Here is a 24609-nt window from a genome sequence, read left to right on the forward strand (position 1 = left end):
GACGTCACATGACCTCAGATTAAAAACACTGCAGCAGACTGACAACACAACACATCCACTGCTAAATGATTATTATTCATCTGTTGTGATTTACTGAATATTATATGAAATCTTGTCTAAATTCATGAGAAAATACTTGATACATAAATGTATTTTTCTGCTAGAGTTTTATACCAGAAGCCAGTTTTAAAAAAATAACAAAAATAACAAAAACAAAAACAAGTTTTTGTTATTTTTCTAAAAAAAAAGAATAAAAGCTAATCTTGATAAATTTAAATGATAATAAGTTTAAAAAAAGAATAAATAATCATTTAAAAATGAAAAAGAAAAAGTATATATAAAAAAAGAATAAAAGCTTATGTAAAAAATTAAAAAGACAATATGTGTTTAAAAATAATAAATAATTATTTAAAAGTGAAAAAGAAAAAAATGTTTAAAAAAAGAAAAAAGCCTATCTAGAATTTTTTTAAATATGTTTTAAAAAAAAACAATAAAATATTTTTGCAAAATTTAAAAACAAAACACGTTTAAAAAGAAAAAGAATAATTAAAATGTTATTTATTTAAAAAATGAAAAAAAAAAAACTTATTTAAAAAAGAAGACTATTTTTTTTTAAAGAAAAAATGTTTTTAGAAAAGAAAAAATAATATATAAAAAGAAGAAGAAAAGAAGTTTTAAAAAAAAGATATAAAAATGAAGAAAACACGTTTAAAATAAAATAATAAAAGATGAAAAATGAAAAATGAAAAAGACAAATATTATCACATTTGTGTATTTGAACTCACCTTATGGTGAGTAACTCGTGTCCTATTTTATCCTCAGAGTTCTCCACAGATTCTCCTTTAGGAACAGAACCAGAGATATGAACGTCAGTTTATCTCATTGGATGAGAACAGGTGAAGGTGTGATCTCATTGGATGAGAACAGGTGCAGGTGTGTTCTCATTGGATGAGAACAGGTGCAGGTGTGTTCTCATTGGATGAGAACAGCTGAAGGTGTGATCTCATTGGATGAGAACAGGAGCAGGTGTGTTCTCATTGGATGAGAACAGGTGCAGGTGTGTTCTCATTGGATGAGAACAGGAGCAGGTGTGTTCTCATTGGATGATAACAGGTGAAGGTGTGATCTCATTGGATGAGAACAGCTGAAGGTGTGTTCTCATTGGATAAGAACAGCTGAAGGTGTGTTCTCATTGGATGAGAACAGCAGCAGGTGTGTTCTCATTGGATGAGAACAGCTGAAGGTGTGTTCTCATTGGATGAGAACAGGAGCAGGTGTGTTCTCATTGGATGAGAACAGCTGAAGGTGTGATCTCATTGGATGAGAACAGGTGAAGGTGTGTTCTCATTGGATAAGAACAGGTGCAGGTGTGTTCTCATTGGATGAGAACAGGAGCAGGTGTGTTCTCATTGGATGAGAACAGCTGAAGGTGTGATCTCATTGGATGAGAACAGGAGCAGGTGTGATCTCATTGGATGAGAACAGGAGCAGGTGTGATCTCATTGGATGAGAACAGGTGCAGGTGTGATCTCATTGGATGAGAACAGGTGCAGGTGATCAGGTGGTGTTATGTTACCTGAGCTGATCTTGGTTCCTACTCTGTGTACCAGAGCAGAGCTGTGAGCCAGTTGTTCTCTGAAGCTCTGACCCATGTAGTAGTCGATGTCGTTGGCTCTCAGCAGCTCCTCAAAGGCCTGCACAACATCAGTAATGTAACAGTCAGCACTTTATTCTATAACATGTGAGCCTTTTACAGTGTGTGGGTTTTTTGTTACCTTGGTAGTGTCTCCCAGGTGTTGGCTGAGGATGTGAATCACTCCCTGGCCTTCCCTCATCCTCTGCCTCAGGTGGGACAGCTCTCGAGCCTGGGCCTGGATCAGGGAGTTGTACTTCCTGCTAACAACCAAACAGAAAGAGGTCAAAGCAGTGTTTTTCAACGTGTATAGCAGACCAAAGGGTCGCCCAGAATTAAAAATGTGGTCGTCTAAAATGTCTAGTGAATTAAATTAAAACACCATCACACAATTTCAGGTTGCTGTATTCTATACTTTCACTTCAACAAATATAAATCTAGCTTAAAAAAAAAAAAAACTGTAAAAAAAATTAAATAATTAAATAGGTTTTTGAATAATAATAAAATAAAAAATCAAATTTTTTGGAACTTTTTTTAAACAACTATTCTTTTTCAAATGAAGACACCACACACAATCTCAAACAACTATCATCTATACTTTCTCTATCTCAAATATACATGTAGTTAAAGAAAATACAGTATAAAAAAATATAAATAATTAAATTATAATAAAATTATAATTATATTTTTGTAATTTTTAGAATAATAGTTATTAAAAACACTATCAGACAATCTCAGGCAACTGTATTCTACACTTTCACTTCCTCAAATATAAATCTCGTCACTATAGTACTACTCGTAACTCTGGATCACAAACATCATCAAAAAGTAATGTGTAAAATGGGGTCACGACCCAAAAAAGGTTGAGAACCACTAGTTTAAAGTGTATAATATCCATCCGTCGCTCATCTCTCACTCACTCAGGCCACGTGGGACATTTCTCCTCCTCTGCTTTGCCTTTATTCTTCAGCTGAGCCTCCAGAGACGCCACACGTGACACCAGCTCCTGGAGCTCCGAGCTGGGCTTGGACCCACACACGGTCCCCTGAGTGTCAGACATCCATCCTTCATCTTCCTCTGCAGCGCTGGGAGCCAGAGACGTCTCAAAAGCCCAGTTCACCTGAGAAACACAAGAGAGATCAGACAAGTTACCCAGAGTAAACACACAAAGTTATACCAAAAACACACAAAACTCGACAAAATGACTCCAAAAACACTCAAAAAAAATATACAATATGACAACAAACACAAAATGACAAACATATAGGACAGCAAAAACACACAAACCAGCAACAAAAAACATACCAAATGACAGAAACACACAAACAGCATAAAAAATATATAATAATAAATTGACACACAAAATGCAAACAAAACAACAAAAAAAAACCAAATGACACAAAAAACACACACAATGATCACAAAAACCAACGTACAAAAAGCACAATAATAAAATGATACAGAAATGATAGTAAAATATACAAAATGAAAATAAAAACACACAATATGACTCTAAAAAACATACAAACTCTTCTTTTTTTGCCGTGTTATTGCTCAGATTGGTCATTATGCTGAATGTTTACATGAATGTTAATAATCATGTTTGTGATGATAAAAGTTAAGTAATTGATAAAACCCAGTGAACTGTTTTAGGGTGAGCACCTTGCAGGGTGTGCGCTCCAGGCTGGAGGCGTAGTCACTGGTGGTGGACAGAGAACGGACTCTTATCTGCAGACCTCTGATCACTTTATGGCAGCGGCTGAGCTGAGAGCGCAGGTCCTGGACCAGATGATGAAGAAGTGCTGACTCATCACCGCTGGGACCACAGCGCTTTGGATCCAACCAGCCCCCACCCACACCCTCCCCGTCCTGGTGATGGGACAGAGACGTGCACATCTCCAGGTCGTCAAACTCTAAACGTGGTGAAGTAAAATAAAGGAGAAGAAATAATAACATGTTAATGATGAGTGAGGGTTTTCAATAGTTTATTCATGTTTTTCATTCAATTCAATTTAATTAATTTAATCTAAATCAAGCCTTTTCTGGCATAGAATTGTATAGCATAACACAGGTTAGCACATCATAACCTAGCATTGATTGTATAGCATAGCATAGCATAGCATAGCGAGGATTAGCACAGGTTAGCCCATCATGCCCGAGCATAGAATCGTGTAGCATAGAATAGCATGGTATAGCACAGTTTAGCACATAATAGCATAGCATAGCATAGCATAGCATAGCATAGCATAGCATAGCATAGCATAGCATAGCATAGCATAGCATGACATAGCACAGGTTAACGCATCATAGCCTAGCACAGCATACCATGGTATAGCACAAATTAACGCATCATAGCCTAGCCTAGCATAGAATTGTATAGCATAGCATAGCACAGGTTAGCACACCATAGCCTAGCATAGAATTGTATAGCAGAGCATAGCACAGGTTAGCACATCATAACCTAGCATAACATATATATTTTTATTTCTTTCTGGAGTTTAATCATGTTAAATATTGTACTTTAACACATTTTCATTTTTGAAAATGTGTTTAATACGTTCTAAACATGATTTATTTATTTGTTTATTTATTTATTTATTTATTTGTTTGTTTGTTGACCTTTGCATAACTTGATCATTCTATTACTTAAGAGATTGTCAATCCCAATAAAACTTTGTGGCTTGATAAACATTTTTTTTTTTTTTACAAGATGTTTTATAAAACCCAGTTTGCTGATTGATTGATTGATTGATTGATTGATTGATTGATTGATTGATTGATTGACTTCCTGGTTCCTGTCCTCCTCCCACCTGGACTGCTGGTGTCTTCTCTCTCTGCTTCGTTCTCACTGCGTCCACACGTCTCGTAGCCCAGGTCCTGGAGGTCCACCTGGACTTGTTTACTGGCCTGTTGGACGGACGTCTCTGCTGTAAACACACAGTTATTGATCACAGACACAGTTATTGATCACAGACACAGTGATTGATTAGGACTGTAACGCGTTCTAATGGTGGTGGTGGTGTGAAGACTCACTGAGCAGGTCTCTGTAGTCCTTCAACTGCTCAGACTGAGCCTGAACCGTGGCCTCAGACACCATCAGCTTCTCCAGCAGGTCCCTGTTCTCCTGCTGGCTCAGAGCCAGGTCAGAGGTCAAACGAGACGCCTGCTCACGGAGACCCTCGTCTATGTCCTGCCAGAGCACGTCCACCTCTGTCCCATCGCCAGCAGAACTCTGCAGCAACAACACAACAACAATTAAAGTCAATGAAAAAATTAACAAAAAAAATATATTGAAACTTTGCCGAGACCAGACATGAGCAAAGAGTGACCCAGGGGCCCAGGGGCCAAAAGTAAACAAACAAAACAGCAGAAATAGACTAAATGACTAAAAATATACCAAATAACAGAAAAATTACACAAAATTACTTCAAAAACCTATAAAACAAAGTCAAAATAATGAAAATCAGAAAAAAATATAAAAATGACTTTAATTAACAGAAAAATATTTTTTCTTTTAAAAAAAAAACAAAAAAGCAACATCATCAAAAATACAAGAAACTACTTAAAAAAAAACACAGAATGAAAGCAAAATATAAAAAATTATTTAGAGAAATATACAAAATAAAAGAACAATTATTATTAATACAAAAAAATACACAAAATATAACAAAAACAGCAAAATGACTTCAAGAAGACAAAAAATTACGACAAAGACACACAAAATGACTCCAAAAACACACAAAATGACCAAAAACACACAAAATGACTTCAAAAACACACAAAATGACTTCAAAAACACACAATATGGGAGGAAAAATGTAAAAAATTACAACAGAATCACACAAAATTTACTAAAAGTTGCACAAGACAACTAAATATACTAAAAAATCTCCAAAATGATTAAAGAAAAATAAATACACAAAATGAGACCAAAAACTCACACAAACTTTGTTGCTTCCTGTGTTACTGTCATTGATTCAGCCTTTAATAACTAACAGTAATTATCTTAATTACTTTGTAAAGTAACAAGTAGTATTTGAAAGTGCTGAGTCATGCTCACCGTGTCACTGGGCCTCACACACTGTCTCTTTCCAGGCTCGTCGCTCAGACTCACACATGGAGGGCCTCGCTTTCCCCCCACCAGAGGACACATCTGCTCCTCTTCCTCCTCCTCCAGGCTCTGGTTTTCCTCCCTCAGGCTGTGCAGAGTTCTGCACAGATGAAGGAGTTTGATCACATGATCAAAGACCAATCACATCACATGACCAATCACTGGAAGATTAAAACACCTCATCTGAGCCCCAGAAACACATCCATCACTCTCCTGTGGTCTTGCTGAAGCTCTGTGGTCCTCCTCCTCCTCCTCATCATTATCATCCTCTATGCTGTCTGAGAACTCTTCACTGCTGCCCTCTTCATCATCTCCCTCCTCCTCCTCCTCCTCGTCACTGCTGAGCTCTGGAAACACAATCACCATTTTAGGTTAGTATTCTCTCCTGCTTTGGATCTCAGTAAACACATGACACAATCTGAGACAGACATAGACAACACGAGGCCCGCGGGCAAAAGGTGGACCACGCTATGACTTTGTGCGGCCGTACCAAAGTAAATGCACAAAATTACTCCAAAAATAAACAAAAATCCACTTAATCACTCCAAACACACACAAAAATAACTCTTAAAACACAAAATCACAACAAATACACACAAAAAAAGACTCATAAGATACAAAACGACAAGAAAAATACACAAAATGGCAAAAAAAGACAATATACAACCCTAAAAACACAGAGAAACATTCAAAAGGACAACAGAAATAATTAAAAAACACACAAAATAACACAAACATGCAAAAGAATCAACAAAATATACAATACGACGCCAAAATACACAAAAGGCCATTCAACTGCAACAGAAGATAGCAGAAAATACACAAATTTACAACAAAAATTACTCTAATCACACAAAATGACAATATACACGAAAAAACTCGTGAGACACAAAATGACAACAAATACACCCAAAACAAAAACGTACAGCTCCAAAACACACAAAAGGAGAGAAAAATGAAACAAAATAACAAAAATGTGCAAAATGACGAGACAAAGTCACAAAAGAACAGCAAGAAACAAAATGAAAAACAAAAAAACCCAAATGACTCTAAAAACATACACGAAGACAGAAAAATACACAAAATGAAAACAAAAATTTATCAAAAAACACAAGCATGCAAAATAAAAAAAACAAAAGCACACAAGAAAACAGAAAAAAATACAGATATAACTCTAAAAATACAACAAAAATGCACATGATGGCCCTAAAATCTCCAAAAATGACACCATAAACACCCAAAAGAAAACATACAACTCAAACAACACATACAATAAAAAATAAAGAAAAAAATCTCTTTGCAGTTTCCTGTGTTAATGCTCTGATTGGTCATTATTCTAATGCTGACATGAATGTTGATCATGTGACCCTCAGATCAGATATAATCACATTTGTGATCTCACTGTGATAAAAGTTTCCTAAAAGGACAAATTGGAAACCAATGTCATACTGAAGTGTGTGAGACTTAAAGCACATTAAAAATATCTTCTATGACCAGTTATTAACGCTGGTTCAGAACAAAGTGACTGATGATGCTTCAACGTGCACACAGTGTAGAGCTGGGAGTGAATTACGTGTGCACGGGCATGTCAGTGACTTATAATCAGACATTAAAACTCTTTAATACCTATAATTATTCACATCAAACAAAGCTTTAGCTGCAAGTCACACTGAATCAAACCCAGATCATCACACTGTGCCATGCTGGTGTGTGTGTGTGTGTGTTAACACTAAAAGCATGTATGGTTAAAGGTGAATTTTAAACAATTAATGGAGATTTGACTGATTTTTATGAATGAAAAGTGAAGGAATTTTACTATTTTGACAATGAAAACCAATGGATTTGTCTTATTTTTACAAAATAAGTGACATGAGGGCTGATGTGTGTTGTGCTTCTGAAACGTTTTTACTGTGTGGGACCAGAAAAGGACAAAGTTCACTAGGGGGTGTGTTTTGTTCATTTTTTGGGATAAAAGAGGGAATTTCAAGGATGAAGAAGGGGAATTATTTGGGTTTGGAAGCTTTTCCATTTCAACACAATAAAGAGGAATCCATAGCACACGTGCTTTTCACCAAAAGCAGCACATTTTTATTTATGATGCATTAAAAAAGAAAATTACAATAAAAAAAAAAAAGGAATGTTGACAGTAATCCATCTTTGAGGCTGGATGAAGACAATGAAGCACACAAACTTTCAAAATAAAAGCTGTATGTTATGTGTGTAACTTGGTCCAGGAGGGCCACAGTACTGCATGTTTTACTGCAGAAACTGAAAGTGTCATTTTGCATGTTGTGCAGGACTGCAGTCCTCCAGGACCAGGTTTAAACACATCTGTGGTCGACGTTTCTGCACAAACTGAACAAGATACACTATAATTATTCATAATAAAGATTTTTTTCCCCCATGAACATCGTCTACACTGGAACTAATGATTAGTTTAATAAATAAATCAGAGATGGACAACTGTCACCACAGCAGGGACACAAACATGTGATTATATGTGATCAACATTTATGTTAGCATTAGAATAATGATCAGTTTGTGTTTTTCTATATTTTTTTTCTCATTCTGTATATTTTTGTTAGATTATTTTGTGTTTTTATTATTTATAGTGGTCTTGTGCGTTTTTGTTGTCGTTTCGTGTGTTTTGCATATTTTTCTGACATTCTGTATATTCTTTTTGTGTTTTTGTATATTTTTCAGGTGTTTATTTGTAGACTTGTTTGATTTTGCTGTCATTTATTTTTGGAGTAATTGTGTATATTTGTCATTTACTTATTTATAGTCGTTTTGTGTGTCTTTTTGCATATTTAATAAGAATAATTTGGTGGGATTTTGTCATTTTAAATTTGTAGTCCTTTTGTGCATTTCTGTTGTCATTTTGTATTTCTTTTCCTAATTAATTATTGGTAGTTGTGTGTTTTTTTTGGGAGTTATGTTGTGTTTTTGTATATTTTTCTCTCATTCTAGATATTTGTCATTTTGTGTTTTATTTATTTTGAAGTCTTCTTGTGTTTTTTTGGAATAATTTTGTGTACTTTTTATTTGTCCTTTTTGAGTATCTGTCTGTGAATTTGTATGTTTCTGAGAGTCAATTTGTTTTGTGTTTTCTGAGTCATCTAGTGTACAATTGTTGTCATGGTGTGTTTTTGGAGTGGTTTTGTGTGTTGCCTTTGGGTGCTGCCAGTTGCCCATGTCTGGAATAAAGTAAAAGGAGTTATTGATCAAACACGACCATCCTTTCTGTGTGTGTGTGTGTGTGTGTGTGAGTTAAATGTGCACGAGGCCGTCGTTGGCAAACAGAATGACATCAGACAAACGATTGTGGTGAAGAAGCTTCTCCATGAGACAAAAAGGCTGAAAGAACAACAACGGTGAGAAACGGCACACAAATGGCAGCATGTCGAGCATCAGGCACACTTAAAAAAAACAACAACAAATAAAAACAGCTTCAGACCATGTGACAAAATATATTAGTTTAGTATAAATAAAAGTCTGATAAAGGTGGATCTTTAGACTGAGGTTTAGCTGTTAGCATAATCGCTGTCAGCATGCGCCTCCATCGATGCTAGGCTAACCCCTTAGCGATTAGCGTTAGCCACACAGCCATCGTGCCCGTTCCCACCTCCAAAGTCAGGCTGTCTTTGCTGCAGCGTCAGCGCCGTGTGCCGCGCCCTGGACAGGACCTCATCCAGCTGCCCACGCAGCGCCTGAACAGAATCTAACTCTGTGTGGAGGGCCAGGGTGTGTGCTGAGCTGCTGCTGTGAGGACACACACACACACACACACAGTTACACAGAGAGCTCACACATACAGATGATAGATAGGCTCCTCCCCCTACCTGTGAGCGTGGGTCAGACTCTGATATAAACTCTTCTCTGTTCTCAGGGCGTCGTTCAGCTGGTTGTACTGGGACACTAGCTGATCCAGTTCAACCTGGAACACACACACACACCACAGGAAACAGAAGCATTAACACGGGAAACTACAAAGAAACTGTTTCTGTTGTTTTGTGTGTTTTTGTTTTAGGTTTGTACATCTTTCTCTTATTTTCAGTGTTCGGCGTATTTCAACGTTGTTTTGTATATTTTTCTGTTAGTTTTGTACATATTTATAGTCTTGTTTTAAGAATCTTTTTGTGTTATATGCAGTACAAGTATTTATGCATATTTTTCTGTCATTTTGAGAGTTTTTGAAGTAATTTTGTGTATATTTAATGTCCTTTCATGTCATTTTGGCATCATTGTGTCAATTTTTCTTGTTTTGGGTTTCTGGGTTTATTTTGTAGTCCTTCTGTGTATTTTTTTGTCATTGTGTGTTTGTGGAGTAACTGTGTATTTCATTTCATTTTGAGTGCATTTGGTAGTCCTTTTGTGTATTTCTCTGTCATTTTGTCTGTGTTTGGAGTAATTGTTTGTATTATTGGTGTCATTTTTATTTTTCGGGTTATTTTTGTGTATATTGGCTGTATTTTTCTGTGATGTTGTTTTGGAGTCATTTTGTGCGGTTGGGGACTTATCCATTTTGTTTTTTATGAAGCGATGTTGTCAAAAACTCATTCTTACTTTGTGATCTGTTGTCGTGTTGTGCGACGCTTGTTGAGCCAAAGCTGAGCGCAGAGCACAGAGTTCCTCCTGTACACAGAGAGGGAGAGTGAGAGAGAGAAAGAGAAAGAGAGAGAGAGAGAGAGAGAGAGAGAGAGAGAAAGAGAGAGAGAGAGAGAGAGAGAGAAAGAGAGAGAGAGAGAGAAAGAGAAAGAGAGAGAGAGAGAGAGAGAGGATGAAGCTGGTACTGAGTGGAGAACATGTAGCTGAAATGTTCAACATACCTGAGCTTCTTTGTCCTTCTTCAGCAGCAGCTGCAGCTCCTCCTGCAGAACCTTGACCTCCTGCTGGCTCTCCTGTGCCTGCATCAACTCCTGATCAAACGTAGCAGTGTGAGGACGAGCAGCGACACACAAACAGGAAACAGGAAACATACCTGTATGAGAGCTTCCTTCTCTTTGATCAGCGCCCTCATCTGGACGCCCTCTTCTCCTTTCTCTCTCTCCTTCTCCCTCCTCAGCTCCATCAGCTCCTGTTCCCGTAGCGACAGCTGTGCACGGAGCTCCTGCAGCTGTGCAGTGCGCTCAGCGATCACCTGGGACAGCCTGTGGGAGGAGTCCTGCAGGTAAAGAAGACGCACAGAAGGTTGAAACCACGCCCACCGTCAGCGGGCACATCATCCACCTGTAGGTTGGGCTGCTCGATTATAGAAATAATTATAATCACGATTATTTTAGTCATAATTGAAATCCAGATTATTTCTCAATCAAAAAGTTATTTTTTTTTTTTGCATTAAACAATGTGAAATCTTTAAATTCTTTAAACATAAATATAATTCTTCAAACACTAAAATCAAGTACATTCACTTTTTGCTCAAAACAAAACACTTGTTACACTAGACGTGTCTTTGCTCTAGGTCGTTATCATTAAACCCAAGAAGTTCCCACATAAGATAATTTTTACCAGCGTTTTTGCTGTTTCTTTGTGTTAGCCTGCAGGCTAGCTTTAGCTTTAACAGGAGAGGGCACAGGAGCTTGCGTGTACGTACAATTAATAATTGGTGTGCCAAGATTTATTTTTTGTAGATTTCCTAAATCGTGGACATTTGTTTTATATAGCAAATAAAAATATTTATAATTGGGGGAAAGAAAAAAAAAAATATATATATATATATTTATATTATTATTACCGTTGAGTGTAATAATTGAATTGCACAGCCTTACCTGCAGGTACTGATCTTTAGATCCCAGCGCGTTCAGCAGCTCCTGGACCTCAGCGTGGCGTTCCTCTGACTGACGGCGTCGGTCCGACAGCAGCTCCTGGATCAGTTTCTCTTTCAGCGCCAGGCGAGCCTTCAGCTCCTCCACGGCCTCGCCCGGACTGGGCGGAGCACGGCCAGCCGTCAGCGCCTGTGGGAGGAGACGAGGAGGAAGAGCGGTGTCAGCACAGCGCCTGTGGGATTGGATTTGTACTTTCTTTCATTTTCGGTTTGTTTGTGTGTTTTTGGTGTAATTGTTTGCATTATTCATGTTATTTTTGTGCTTCGAGTCATCTTTGTGTGTATTGGTTGAATTTTTCTGTCATTTTGTGTGTCTTTCAAATAATTTCTCTGTCGTTTTGTCTATTTTTCTGCCATAGTGTGTATTTAGTTATTTAGTGCATATTTCATCGTGGTTTTATATATTTTTCTGTTGGTTTTGTAAATTTTAAATAGTAGTCTTATGTGTTTTTTAAAGTCAATTTATTGTCCTTTTGTGTATTGTAATTGTTTGTCGTTTTGTGTTTTTGGATAGATTTTGTCTAATCTGGATGTAGTTTTGTGTATTTTTCTGTTATTTTGAGTGTTTTTGGAGTAATTTTGTATAAATTTGATGTCCTTTCCTGTCATTATGTGTATTTTTATTGTTGTTTTGAGTTTCTGGATTCATTTTGTATAATTTCCTGTAGGTTTTGTATATTATTGTTGTTTTTAGTGTTTTAGTTTTGTACATCTTTCTATCATCAATACATGTCAATACTTTCATCACTGGTTACAGTCTGACCTATTATTATTTTTTTTAACCTTCTTTCATATCATATCAATACACATCGTATTACAACATTAATAAACGTCTCTGGTTTTTGTAGATCATTTTTGTTGTTTTGTGCATTTTTTTGTACCATTTTATTTTTTTATTGTTAAAAAATTCCTTATTTATTTTTGTGGGAGGGGACAAGGAAAAAGTGAACACGATGAAAGAGCGGTGTCAGCTGCTGCTGCGAGCTAAACGAGTCCCACTGGTTTGTCTGCACCAGATACAGCTTCAAGGGTTTTACAATCCGAAAACAAACAATAGAAAGTCAGATATACCACAAACTAAGGCTGCGTGTGAAAGTGTGCGTGCGTGTGTGTTACCTGAGTCTCCTGGCTGTGTGTGCGCAGGGCGTCCTGCAGCTGGCTGATGATGGCGTCTCTCTCTGTCAGAGCGTGTCTCTCCTCCTGCTCGCTCTGCGTCCTGAGCCACTGAAGGTTCCTGTAGGCGTCGGCCGCCTGCTCCAGCTCCAGCTCCTTAGCTCTCAGCACAGCGTCCACACTCTGACACAGACACATACACACACTCAGAGCATGCACACACACAAAAACAACGAGGTGTGGGGTGTACGCACCGTGAGCGTCTGCTCGTTGTTGGACAGGATGCAGCGCAGCCTCTCCAGGTCACGCTCCTTTTCCCTGAGCGCGAGCTGCAGGCTCCTCACCTCAGCGTCGTGATCCTCTAGAGTGCGAAACTTTTCATCGATGGAGCGCTGAGGAAACACATGACACCACGTTACATTTCATCACAGCTTCAACTGTGATCTGAGGACTTAAAAATCATTAACCAGAAATACACAATCATGCTCTGACTGAGCTTTAGCTTTATGAGCTAATGTTTCACATTAACTCATTATTAAAAAAATTATGTTTGTGCTGATTTACTATTGAGTTTAAGTTTACTGTAAAGCTATTTTTTGTTGTCATTTTGTACATTTTTCTGTATTTTTAATTGTCTTGTGCAACTTTTAGTTAACTTTGTGTATTTCTGATGTCATTGTCTATATTTCTCCTCCCATTTTTTGGGGTCATTTTGTGTGTTTTTGTTTTTATGTAATTTCCTGTTATCTGATGTGTTCTTGGAGTCATTTCAAGTATTTCTGTTGTATTTTTCTGTCATTTTGTATTTTTTCACTGTTTTGTTTGTTTTTGTAGTCATTTTGTCTGTAGTCATTTTGTTTGTTTTTGTTGTCACTTTCTCTACTTTTGTCTCATTATGTATGTTTTTAGTCTCATTGTTGTGTATTTTTCCATCATTTTGTTTGTGTTTGAGCCATTTTGTGTAATTTTGTTGTCATTTCATTACTCGTTCTCTCATTTTGAATGTTATTGTTGTAACTTTGTGCACTTTTCTCTCATTGTGTGCATTTTTACTGCCATTGTTGTGTATTTTTTAGCCATTTTTTGTATTTACTGTTGTGAGTGCCACACATTGTCTAACATGTTGGTTGTGCGTTTCTGTGAGATGTTTGTGTGTGTTTTACCTCCAGAGCTTTGTCTCGCTCTTTAATACGTTCTCTCATCTTGTCCAACAAAGCATCTCGTGGTTTGGAGCTTCTCGTCAACTCCAGCATCTCAGAATACTCCTGGAAACAAACACATTTGACTTCACATCTCCACCTGTGTGTGTGTGTGTGTGTGTGTGTGTGTTACCTCCAGCAGTCGCTGCTTGTCCTGCACAGAACTCTGTAGCTGAGCGATAGTCCGGTCCTTCTCCTGCTCTGCTACGAGTCCCTGGACCTCGTTCTCCTTCAGCTGGGCTTCTTTAGCCTCCAACTCCAACCGAAGCTTGTGTAGAGAGCAGCGCAGGTCCTGCAGTGTGCACAACACACACACATTCAGCATTCCTTCACATCTTACATTGATTACACATCATCTGTATGAGCATACAATTTGTTTACAACACCTAAAACCTGTTTTTAGGTGTTTACACTAAAGTTACAACTCCTTCCTGATTTAATTTGAAACAATTTTCACATTTTTACAGTAATCTTGTTTATTTTTGTTGTTTTGAATAATTTCTCCCTTTTCTGTATTGTGTAGTCATCTTATGTGTTCTTTAAATCATTGTGCATTTTCATTTGGTATATTTTTCTCTCATTTTGTGAGTTTTTGTTGTACTTTGGCATATTTTTTAGTTTTTTTGGGTATTCTTGTAGTCATTTTGTGTATTTTTGTTGTTTTGAATATTTTTCTCTGATTGCGTGAGTGTGTTTTTCTGTCATTTTGTGTGTTTTTGTATGTTTTCAGCCATCTTATATGTTTTTGGAGTTTTTTGTGTACATTTTGTGTGTGGTTTTCTCTAATTCTGTTAATGTGTATTCTTTTTCAAATTGCGTTTTGAGTCATTTTGTGTATTTTTGTTGTTATTTTGCATTTTCCTCTGATTTTGTCTGGGTTTTTCTGTTATTTTGTAGTCATCTTGTATGTTTTTGGAGACATTTTCTAGTCATTTTGTGTTTGTGGAGTAATTTTTGTCACTTTGTATATTTTTCTGACACTGTATTTTTTTTACAGTGGTTTTGCGTATTTCTCTCAAATTGTGTGTTTTTACACTTTTTACATTTTACAGTGATTTTGTGTTTGTGGAGTCATTTTTCTGTCGTGTCTTTTTTATTGTGGTCATTTTTGTGTGTTTACGGGGTAAATTTGAGTTATTTTTTGTGATTTTGCTTTTTAAAGAGTCATCTTTGTATATTTTAATATCTTGATGTTGTTTTGTATATTGTTCTGTGTTCTTGCAGTGGTCTTGTGTATTTCTGGAGTACATTTTGTGTATTTCTGGAGTGGCTTTGTGCTTCAGGTTGCCATTCTTTGCGCTCACTCACCTGGTTGTGCTTCTCCGTCTCCTCCCTGTGCTGCAGGGCTTCCTGTAGGTCAGAGTTCAGTCTGTCTTTGAACCTGAACACATCCTCTCCCTGCCTCTGGCTGTGCCTCAGACTCCTTTGGCTCGCCTCCAGCTCCAGGCCTAGCGAGAACAGCGAGCTCTGCACGCCCACCAGCTCACCCTGCAGCCGGGACAGAGTCAGGGCGTCGCCCACTTCACCTGCAGGAGTCTGAAGAACAGAGAGAAAGAGCTTTAGGTGGGAGCGTTATTTGGAGTCACTTTCTAGTGATTTTGTGTTTCTGGAGTAATTTATGTTGTTTTGTAAATTTTTCTGACAGTATTTTTTTATAGTGGTATTGTACAGTATATTTTTATCAAGTCGTGTGTGTTTTGGGAGTGAATTTGTATTGTTTTCTGTGATTTTAGGAGTCATCTACGTACATTTTTTTGTATATTTGCATGTTTTTGGAGTACTTTTGTGTAATTTTGTATATTTTTGATTATTTTGTAGTCATTTTGTGAGTATTTAGAGCCCTTTTCTGTATTTTTGTTTTTCTTTTGTATATTTTCCTCTCATTTTGTGTTTTTTTTCTCGTATTTTGTGTATTTTCATAGTTATTTAGTATATATTCTCTGATTTGTGTGTGTTTTCTATTATTTTCAGTTATTTTATAGTCATTTTGTGAGTATTTTAAGTTATTTTGTGTATTTTCATTGTTATCTTGTGTATTTTTAGTCATCTTGTATGTTTTTTGAGTCGATTTGTGTATTTCTGTAGTCTTTTAGTATCTTTTCTCTGATTGTGTTGTGACGAGGGTGTTTGTGGTGGTGCTCTGACCGTGCGCTGGGACAGCTGGTTACGATGAGCAAGCTCCTGCAGCGTGCACAGAGTGGCGTTCTGCCCTTCGATCAGCTGATACAGCTCCTGAGCCTGAGGGCAGACTTTCAGGTAGAAGCACATTCCCCACAGACACACACACAGACACACACACACACACACTCACCTCTCCGTCTTTGGTGCTGATGGACTCGGTCAGGCCCTGGATGGTGCGCTCGCTGCTCTGCGCCGCTTGTCGTAGCAAACGCAGCTCACTCTCCATCTCGTCCAGTTTCTCCTGAAGCTTCTGCAAACACACACACATGAACTAGGGGTGGGCGATATGGGAAAAAAATTCATATCACTATTTTATTCTTTGTAAAATCAAGATCACAATTTTATAGCAATTTTTTCATTCAGATCATTTAGACTAATTTAGTTATTTGCCAGTAAAACAAATCAATTCACCTACTTAAAATCTAAAAAAATATTTGCTAAAGCTGTCACTATTCAAGGACAGCTTTACATCAAACTAGTAGTTTGTGTGAAAAAAACAGGCTCATTGAGAGCTTCTGCTTGAAAGGTAATTACTGCTGCTTGATTTACATTATGTTTGATTTTTAATTGTTACACTAGAACTCTATAGTGCATGTGACGTTTGTGTGCACGCAGCAGCCTCCGTGTGAGCTGCTGTAAGTGACACTCTGTTGTTGCTGCTGCTTCTGCTGAGGTGTGTGCACATAGAGAGAGAGAAGCGTTGCAGTAACATGCTTTTAACAGAGCATGTTATATTACTGTGATGTTGCTGTTGGACTAACGTTAGCTTGTTAGCTCCTCTGAGGGTGGGACTTTGGAAAGTTTGGAGGCAGGGCAAGAGAGCAGCGGGGAGGGAGGGATCTGCAGACTGCACTTTTAAGTTCTCAATTCCTAAAAATCTGTTACAAATAATTCACCAGGTTTGTGTTTAATTAAATTGTAATTGACAGTTTTAATAGAATTTCCATGTCAATTACAATTATGAAGTCAATTATCTGAACTCAAATACTATTAAATTATGATTACAACAGCAAACATGTTTAAAATTACAATTATAATTATGCCAAAACTGTAATTAATTAACAATTATGCGATTATAATTATAATTGACCCCAACCCTGGTTGTAGCATCCCGTAATCATACCAGGTTGTTGGTCTCGCTCTCGTCTACTTTGGCCTGCAGTGACTGGACCTGTAGCTGAGCCTTGTGCAGTTCACTCACACACTGACCCGCCACACACTCGTACTGGCTCAGCTGACTTTGGCGCTCTTCAACGAGACTCTGAGAAAACAAACAAGATGAGCAAACATGAACCTGTGCACACATTACAGAGCAAATACTCATCATAGGTTTGATTCCTCAACTCATTAAGAAAGCCACAGAGGGATGTTTAACACTGCAGCTACACAAAATACAGCTCTGCTTACACAATACCACACAAACACACATTATGACAACCACAATACACAAAATGACAGAAATATATATAAAACGACAACAAAACAGCAGAAATGCAACAAATGACAACCAAATTACTTCAAAAACACACAATATGATCAAAAAATATACAACTAAATTACAATAAAAGCACATTAAATCACATGAAAGAAACAAAGAACACACACACACAAAATAAATTAATCCACAAAAATTACCCCCCACACATTTTGACAAAAACATTGAAAATGACAGAAAATGTACTCCAAAAACACACATTATGACAAAAATACACAATATAATAGAAAAATAAACAAATACAAATTACAATAATAAAAAACACTGAATGACAAAAGAAACAAAGAACACACAGTAATATACAAAATGACAAATATATAGAAAGCGACAATACAAATATGTAAAGTGACACTGAAAACAGACAAAATAACAAGAAAAAAAAACTATAAAAATAACAAAATATTCCAAAAAACACAAAAAAACATAATTTATATACAAAAATACACATGACAGAAAATACACAAACTGAACCAAAGCTAAAAAAAAAAATATATACAAAAACTCTTTGTTGTGTCCTGTGTTAAAGCTCTGATGTGACATGAATGTTGATCATGTGTCACAGTTTTGTGGTCCCGCCTTGATAAAACTTGTGTGGCTCTGCTGTAAAAAGCGATGTTGGAGAGGTTAGTGTATGCATGAATTAACATTTGTGCCTCTAAGTGCTAACTTCATGTAACAAAATAAAACGTGATGGAAAACATTTTCCATCACGTTTGTCTACACGACAACTTTTGAAAGGATTTTCAGCCTTGGAATGTACATATTTTGTGTGTGTGTGAGAGACAGTTCCAAAAAACGTAGCATTGTATGGTGCTCGTGCGTTATCCAACCAGTGCGGAGGACAGATCAGCGCTCAGACGTGCATCACTTTGCCTCCAGGGCTCTACATGAAAATAGGCCAGTTGGAAAAATAGACTGTCACATATAATCTACTTCAGATGTTCGTTACGGGACATGCATTCCATGGAAACATTTAAAGAAAAGTAAAAAAATACATTAAAAACTCAAAATCCAAAAAGGAGCTCAAATATCTTTAGTGCTGCATTATATAAACATTTCATCATTTCCTGTGTCTCACTGTTAGCTTCACTGTAGATCAGATTAGAAATCAGCTCGGTCTTATTTGATGCAGCCCCAAAGTAAACGCAAGAAAATTACATAAAAATACGTAAAGCGAATGCAAAAACAGAAATATAAGCAAAAAAAAAATACACAAAAATAACTTATAAAACACAAAATCACAAAGATACAACACACAGAGGCACAAAATGAAAGAAAAAATAAATACACAAAAATGACACCAAAAACACAAAAATTATACAAATTTCCCACAAAAACAAGAACATTAACAAGAAATATGACAACAAAAATACACAGGATGACTGAAAATACATAAATAGAGAAAAACCTCCCGCAAAAATGACTATGAAACGCAGATATACACAAATTGACTAAAAAAATACAAAAAATAAAACTAAATTACGCAAAAATGACTAGAAATACACAAAATATATACTTAAAACGACAGAAAAATATACAAAACAAAAGCACAAAAAAGAACTGAAAAAAATTCCAAAAGCCTTTATAGATAATTCCACGTTGATTGCTAAATTGTTTTACATTGTTTCATTTTAAATGAATTGCTTATTTTCTGCCTGACAATACTGATGATCTTTTTCCATGTGCATGCACACATACACAGCATAATTAGGCCGCGCTGTGCACTGCTTTAACAACACCTGACCTCTTCCACTCATGTATGCCACACACACACATATTTCATGTTGACTCCCAAAAAAAAAAAAAAAAAAAAAAAAAATCACAAAAGGACAACAAAAATTCACAAAAGTACAGGAAAATATACAAAATGACAACCAAAAATAAAGAGAATGACTCCATAACACAAAAACACACAAAATGACAGGAAAATATACACAAAACATTTTTGTGGTCAGTATCCAATCGTTGACGTAGAAGCTGCCCTTTGTGGGTCATTTTAAATAAAAGAATGTGTAGCAGATTTTCAGAGTAAAAGTCCTTTTCCTCCCCCATCCTTGTTGGTTTTTTATACCTGATGAGGAAGAGGAGGAGGACACTCTCTGTATACATCTTCCAACAGGTTCTCCATGTGGCCCAGGTTCAGGTCCTGGTCTCTCTCAGCGTTCAGTTTGATCACAGGCGGGTCCAGGGTCTGGTGATGTCTACCCCTACATGGAGACAGACGTGGTTTAGCATCTCCATTCCTATGTCTGAGGAGCACGGGCAGCCTACTGCCTCTGGAGGTCTGGACCGGCCGGTACGTGGAGCAGCTCTGCAGCAGACACAGGGTCAGGGACAGGCTGGGATCTGGTCCTGGAGAGCTTGGACCAGCAGGGGGTTCCATGTGCTCCTCAGACAGAAGCTCAGACATCAGGTCGTCAAACGCTCCATGTTGAGTGAACTCCTCGGTCGTCTCCAGGGAAGCAACCGACAGGCTGGAGCTGGCCCGTCCGGCCAGGGTCCGGTCGCTGTCCGAGGTCCTGGATTGATCCTCGGAACCAGGTACCAGGGTTATCGAGGATGCGGGTTCTGGTTCTTCAGACTCGTCATCTGCTTCTCCACCAGCGACGCTAGCCGAGTATCTGGTTGAGGGTCCACAGGAGATGCTACGAGCTAGCTTCCTGGGAACCTTGCACACGGCCTCATAGTCGGAGTCGGCCACGCGCAGGTGGGAACACCCCCGGCACTTGCGTGGCGTGTTGGGCGTGCAGCGGTGCGAGCTAGCAGTCGTAGCGTCAGATCCAGAACCAGTAGTAGGAGGGTGAGGGTGATGGTGGCCGTCCACGCCGCCGCCGTCTTCTGCCCACGACTCGTACAGAGAGTAGACCAAGTCCTCCTGAAGCAGAGCGCAGTATTTAGCGTGGGTCAGACCCGAGATATCCACCATGCCGTCGCACGGCGCCGTCACCACCACGGCGCCACCACCCTCCTCCTCGCTAGAGTTGTTGGTCTTCCGGTAAAGTCCGTTGATGCACTGCCTGAGGCGGTGCTTCTCCTGCAGGAGGCGCTGCAGCCGCTCGATTGACAGTGCCTCCACGCGGGCGATGACCGTGTCGAAGCGGTACATACGGTCCAGCATGAAGGTGCACTTTGAGCAGGCAAACTCGCCGCGCCCGTCGCGACTCAGCTCGCGGCCCAGGGCGTGCGACAGCAGCACCTGCAGGTTGAGCTTGGCCGTCGGATGGAAGATCCACCGACGCTGGTTCCCGCAGAGCTCGCGGCCGCAGATACGACACGTGTCCTTCATCTTCACGTCCAGCATCGCAGAGGATGGAGAAGGTTCGGGAGGAGGCTTAAGATGAGCTTCTGATGTAATCTGATGTCAATTACATTTTTCAATTACAATTCAATTACGATTACAGTGACCAGCATTTTTTTTCCAATTACAATTATTTTTTATCCTCAGAAAGTCAATTATAATTACGTTCTCAATTACTTAAATTATATTACAATGACTGAGACTGAAATAAATAATCTAATAAAAGTCTTGTGTTAGCATCTCCTATGATAACGGGTGCTAAATCAACTGTAAAATACACTAAAAACAAATATCTAGCGTCTAATTTCTTTCCTATCTATTGGTTTCCTTGTTATGCTTCCTAATCAATGAAAATATACATTTTAATATATTTGTGCGTGGGCGTCTGAGCCTTTTTTGTGTCAGTAAATCCGTAGATTTCAAACGTTCTAAAACGGTAAAACGTGGGAAAAATTAATTGATTTGAGAATAATTGTTAACTACATATGTGAAGAAGCAGTTTTGCGTAAAAATATAATTGACGATATTTATAGAATTTGCATGGCAACGAGACATATCAAGTCAATTATCTTAACTAAATTACGATTACTACTGCAACTGATTTCTTAAATTACAATTACACCATAATTGTAATTAATTATCAATTACGTGATTACAATTATAACTGAACCCAACCCTGGATGTAACAAATATAGAAATATAAAAAACAGTTCTGCTCTTTTTCAGGAAGTGGTAAAAATTAAAGGGATGATGATGTCAGATGATGCCTTCAGGCGTAGTTCTTTCAAATGAAGTCCAGATGAGAATTAATTAGCTAGGTTTGTAGTTCGTGTCGAGATTGCAGGTGCTCGTAGAACATGGCGCGGGCTGCTCGTGTTATTTATGGACATAAGTTCATCTCCATATCCTTCGTCCTCTTCACGCCATCAGGAAACACGTTAGCGACGTTCGTTTTTCCGCCGCATCATCCTCGAACCGTCACGGACTCACCGGTTTTGACCGACACCATATATTAACGGTTGAATTAAAAGCACCGAGACGGTCCTCTCGGTCTACCGTCCGTTCATCTTTGCGCTGTCAACGACATCCACCGCCTGCGTCCGTCCTCCGTCAGTGAGTCTGCGTCGGTGTGTGTCGGTCTTCCTCCGCTCACAGTAGAGCAAGAAGCTGCAGCGACGGAAGGAACCATTCACCCTAACACAGCGGGGGTGGACAAACCCCGCGCAGTCCAACAACACTCCTCTATTTCAACACGTAACCCACCCAAAACAATCAGTAAATAATTATGCTGTATACTGATTCAGTAATGAAATTGTAATAAACATATATATATTGTGTGTACATTTAGGATTTTAATTATTCACAGCGTCGCGGGTTTTCCCTGTCAAACTGGTTACTTCCTCGTTCCTCGTGCATCGTGACACTGCGCAACATTACAGAGCATGAGAAACCTTATCATTTAAATAATTATTATAATCTGTTGCTGAAATGTTTAATTACAACCACAATTCTGATCATTTGAAAACTGATCAATTAATGTGAATAATTACTATTGATTATAAAGAAAATAATAAACTAAAATGAGATATTTATTCATCCCTCTCCTGCAAGAAGAACAAATAATAATAATAATAATAATAATAATAATAATAATAATAATAATAATAATAATAATTTAAAAAATACTTCACACATTGGAAATAAATAGATGAAACATGAATAAGAAATGTAGAATAATATTAATATAATACAACAATAATAATAATAATATTACTTTTTTAATCTATGTAAAGTTTTAATTATGTAAAGCAATTTTAATTATATGAATACAGGTAGGTATAATGTAAAATAACATAATCTATAATAATAAAATATAATACATATATAATATAAATATATAATATAACAAAATATAAAAATGTTCTATTGCTAAAATTAGCAGACTTTTGTGCTTTTACTGTATATTAAATATTTTTAAGATTAAGATTACAATTATATATTTCACTCTCAAATATAAAACATAAAACTTTTATAACATATTTTACTTTGACATAGTTTTATGAATCACATGACTCAAGATTTGAAATCTCTGTTCAATTGTGACGTTTTTGAGAGGAAATGAGTCTAACTGCTAAAAGTACCTTTCCTGTTGCAATCTATGAGTTCTGCAGCAAAAAAGTCTCTTCTGATTAACTTGTAACTGAAGACAATTAAAATGTCCCAGAATTTGGACAAGCCCAGGCTTTAATGGGATATTCATGTGCAACTTGTGAGAAATTTGTGAGCTTTTTTAGTGACAAAGTGGCTAATATCATAGCTAACATTTCTGCCCCTCTCCACAACCTGCCAATGGACAGTAACTGTGTCCTTGGCATTTCTCACTAACATTGTTAAAAATCTCAAACCATCATTAATCTCCACAGACCCCCCCCCCCGAACGCTCTGCCCCTCCACGGTCCGAACGGCCTGCGGGCTTTTAACACCACGTGGGTTGTGTGGTCCTCTGTGTCTTTATTTTGTTTTATTGTTTTTAATTTAATTTAAATGTTTTTACATCTATATTTATTTTTCTAATGTCTTAAACGTTTTTATTTGTATCTTATTTAATGCTGTTGATCTTATGAGCAGCACTTTGGAAACGCTTGTTTATAAAATGTACTATATAAATAAAGTGCATTGGATTGAAGACATCATTCATATCTTTAATTATTGGTTGACTGTCTATCCCGATTTAAACTGAGCATGTAGGACGAGTCTATGAAAGAACAGCTTCATCAGATACACTGAGAGACTCTAAAAAAGGCTGTTGGGTTAAGATTGTTGATATAAATATGTCCCAAGGTCAGATATGATGACGTGACTGTGAGAGTCAGACAATCAGACCTTTTATTATGTGATTCTCATCTGTGCAGACACTATAATTCCTGTTTTTCCAAAAGACACAAACAGCAGTGAGGCTGTGCAGCAGTGACCTCAGAGCAGACAAACACATGCACTATAACACTGTCAGCAGATCATCACAACATGTGTCAAACTCAAGGCCTGGGGGCCAAATCCGGCCTATTAGAGAATCTAACTCAGCCCACAGGAGAAAGTAAAAATGAGAGAGAAAACACAATTTTCCCACGCCTATATCACAATATTTCAGTCAATTTCAAACTTAAATTGTGGAAAGAACGTTCAACATTTCTAAAATTCAGCAAGTTCTCACAAATAATACCAGAAAATTCCCCTAAAATGCATAACAATGTGTAGCAAAATCATAAACTTTTAAAGAGAAGATACTGCGAGGACTGATAAAGTTATAAAAATATACAAAAAAGAACAATAAAAACATCAGAAACATAAAATGACAACAAAATTACACAAAATAACAACAAAATTACACAAAATAACAACAAAATTACACAAAATAACAACAAAAAACACACCTAATTAATAATAATAATAAAAAAAACAGATTAGATGACTGAAAAACACACAAAAATAACAGAAAACTAAATATAAAATAATAATTAATACACAAAAATTGCAATGCGACTAAAAATACACAAAAATTAGAAAGATTCACAAAATGACAACAAAAAAGAAATAACACAAATCTAACCAAAACATCCACAATACGAATAAAGATACAGAATTTTTTTTTAAAAACGACAACAAAAATACACAAACTGACGTGAAAAACATACATTACATAAAACTAAAGAAAATACAAAAATTATTAGAAACATAATAGAAAAATCATTAATGCG

At 37.2% G+C, this 24609-nt stretch overlaps 1 protein-coding gene across 10 annotated transcripts in view; it reads right to left on the bottom strand.

The window, feature by feature from the left end:
* LOC114479062 (myomegalin) overlaps positions 1 to 24609 on the bottom strand; it is a 61273-nt gene that overhangs the window by 15322 nt on the left and 21342 nt on the right. Inside the window, exons 1-24 of one of the 10 annotated variants that reach the window (XM_028472514.1) lie at positions 19628 to 21129; positions 17185 to 17322; positions 16192 to 16311; positions 16026 to 16118; positions 15189 to 15416; positions 14014 to 14172; positions 13845 to 13946; positions 12936 to 13073; positions 12685 to 12864; positions 11513 to 11698; positions 10726 to 10908; positions 10574 to 10663; positions 10311 to 10379; positions 9587 to 9681; positions 9370 to 9506; positions 5923 to 6091; positions 5694 to 5844; positions 4667 to 4865; positions 4444 to 4560; positions 3296 to 3546; positions 2554 to 2753; positions 1776 to 1896; positions 1577 to 1694; positions 786 to 840 (exon numbers count right to left, since the gene is read on the bottom strand). In XM_028472514.1, coding sequence (XP_028328315.1) covers positions 786 to 840; positions 1577 to 1694; positions 1776 to 1896; positions 2554 to 2753; positions 3296 to 3546; positions 4444 to 4560; positions 4667 to 4865; positions 5694 to 5844; positions 5923 to 6091; positions 9370 to 9506; positions 9587 to 9681; positions 10311 to 10379; positions 10574 to 10663; positions 10726 to 10908; positions 11513 to 11698; positions 12685 to 12864; positions 12936 to 13073; positions 13845 to 13946; positions 14014 to 14172; positions 15189 to 15416; positions 16026 to 16118; positions 16192 to 16311; positions 17185 to 17322; positions 19628 to 20857 — 4529 coding nt within the window. In that variant the 5' untranslated portion in view covers positions 20858 to 21129. Of the gene's footprint in view, positions 1 to 785; positions 841 to 1576; positions 1695 to 1775; positions 1897 to 2553; positions 2754 to 3295; positions 3547 to 4443; positions 4561 to 4666; positions 4866 to 5693; positions 5845 to 5922; positions 6092 to 9369; positions 9507 to 9586; positions 9682 to 10310; positions 10380 to 10573; positions 10664 to 10725; positions 10909 to 11512; positions 11699 to 12684; positions 12865 to 12935; positions 13074 to 13844; positions 13947 to 14013; positions 14173 to 15188; positions 15417 to 16025; positions 16119 to 16191; positions 16312 to 17184; positions 17323 to 19627; positions 21130 to 24609 lie in introns of those variants that run through there. The other 9 variants (XM_028472511.1, XM_028472510.1, XM_028472509.1 and 6 more) reach the window with 9 other exon arrangements.

Source organism: Gouania willdenowi, chromosome 17 (assembly GCF_900634775.1).
Source record: "Gouania willdenowi chromosome 17, fGouWil2.1, whole genome shotgun sequence".
In the NCBI taxonomy this organism is placed as follows: Eukaryota; Metazoa; Chordata; class Actinopteri; order Blenniiformes; family Gobiesocidae; genus Gouania; species Gouania willdenowi.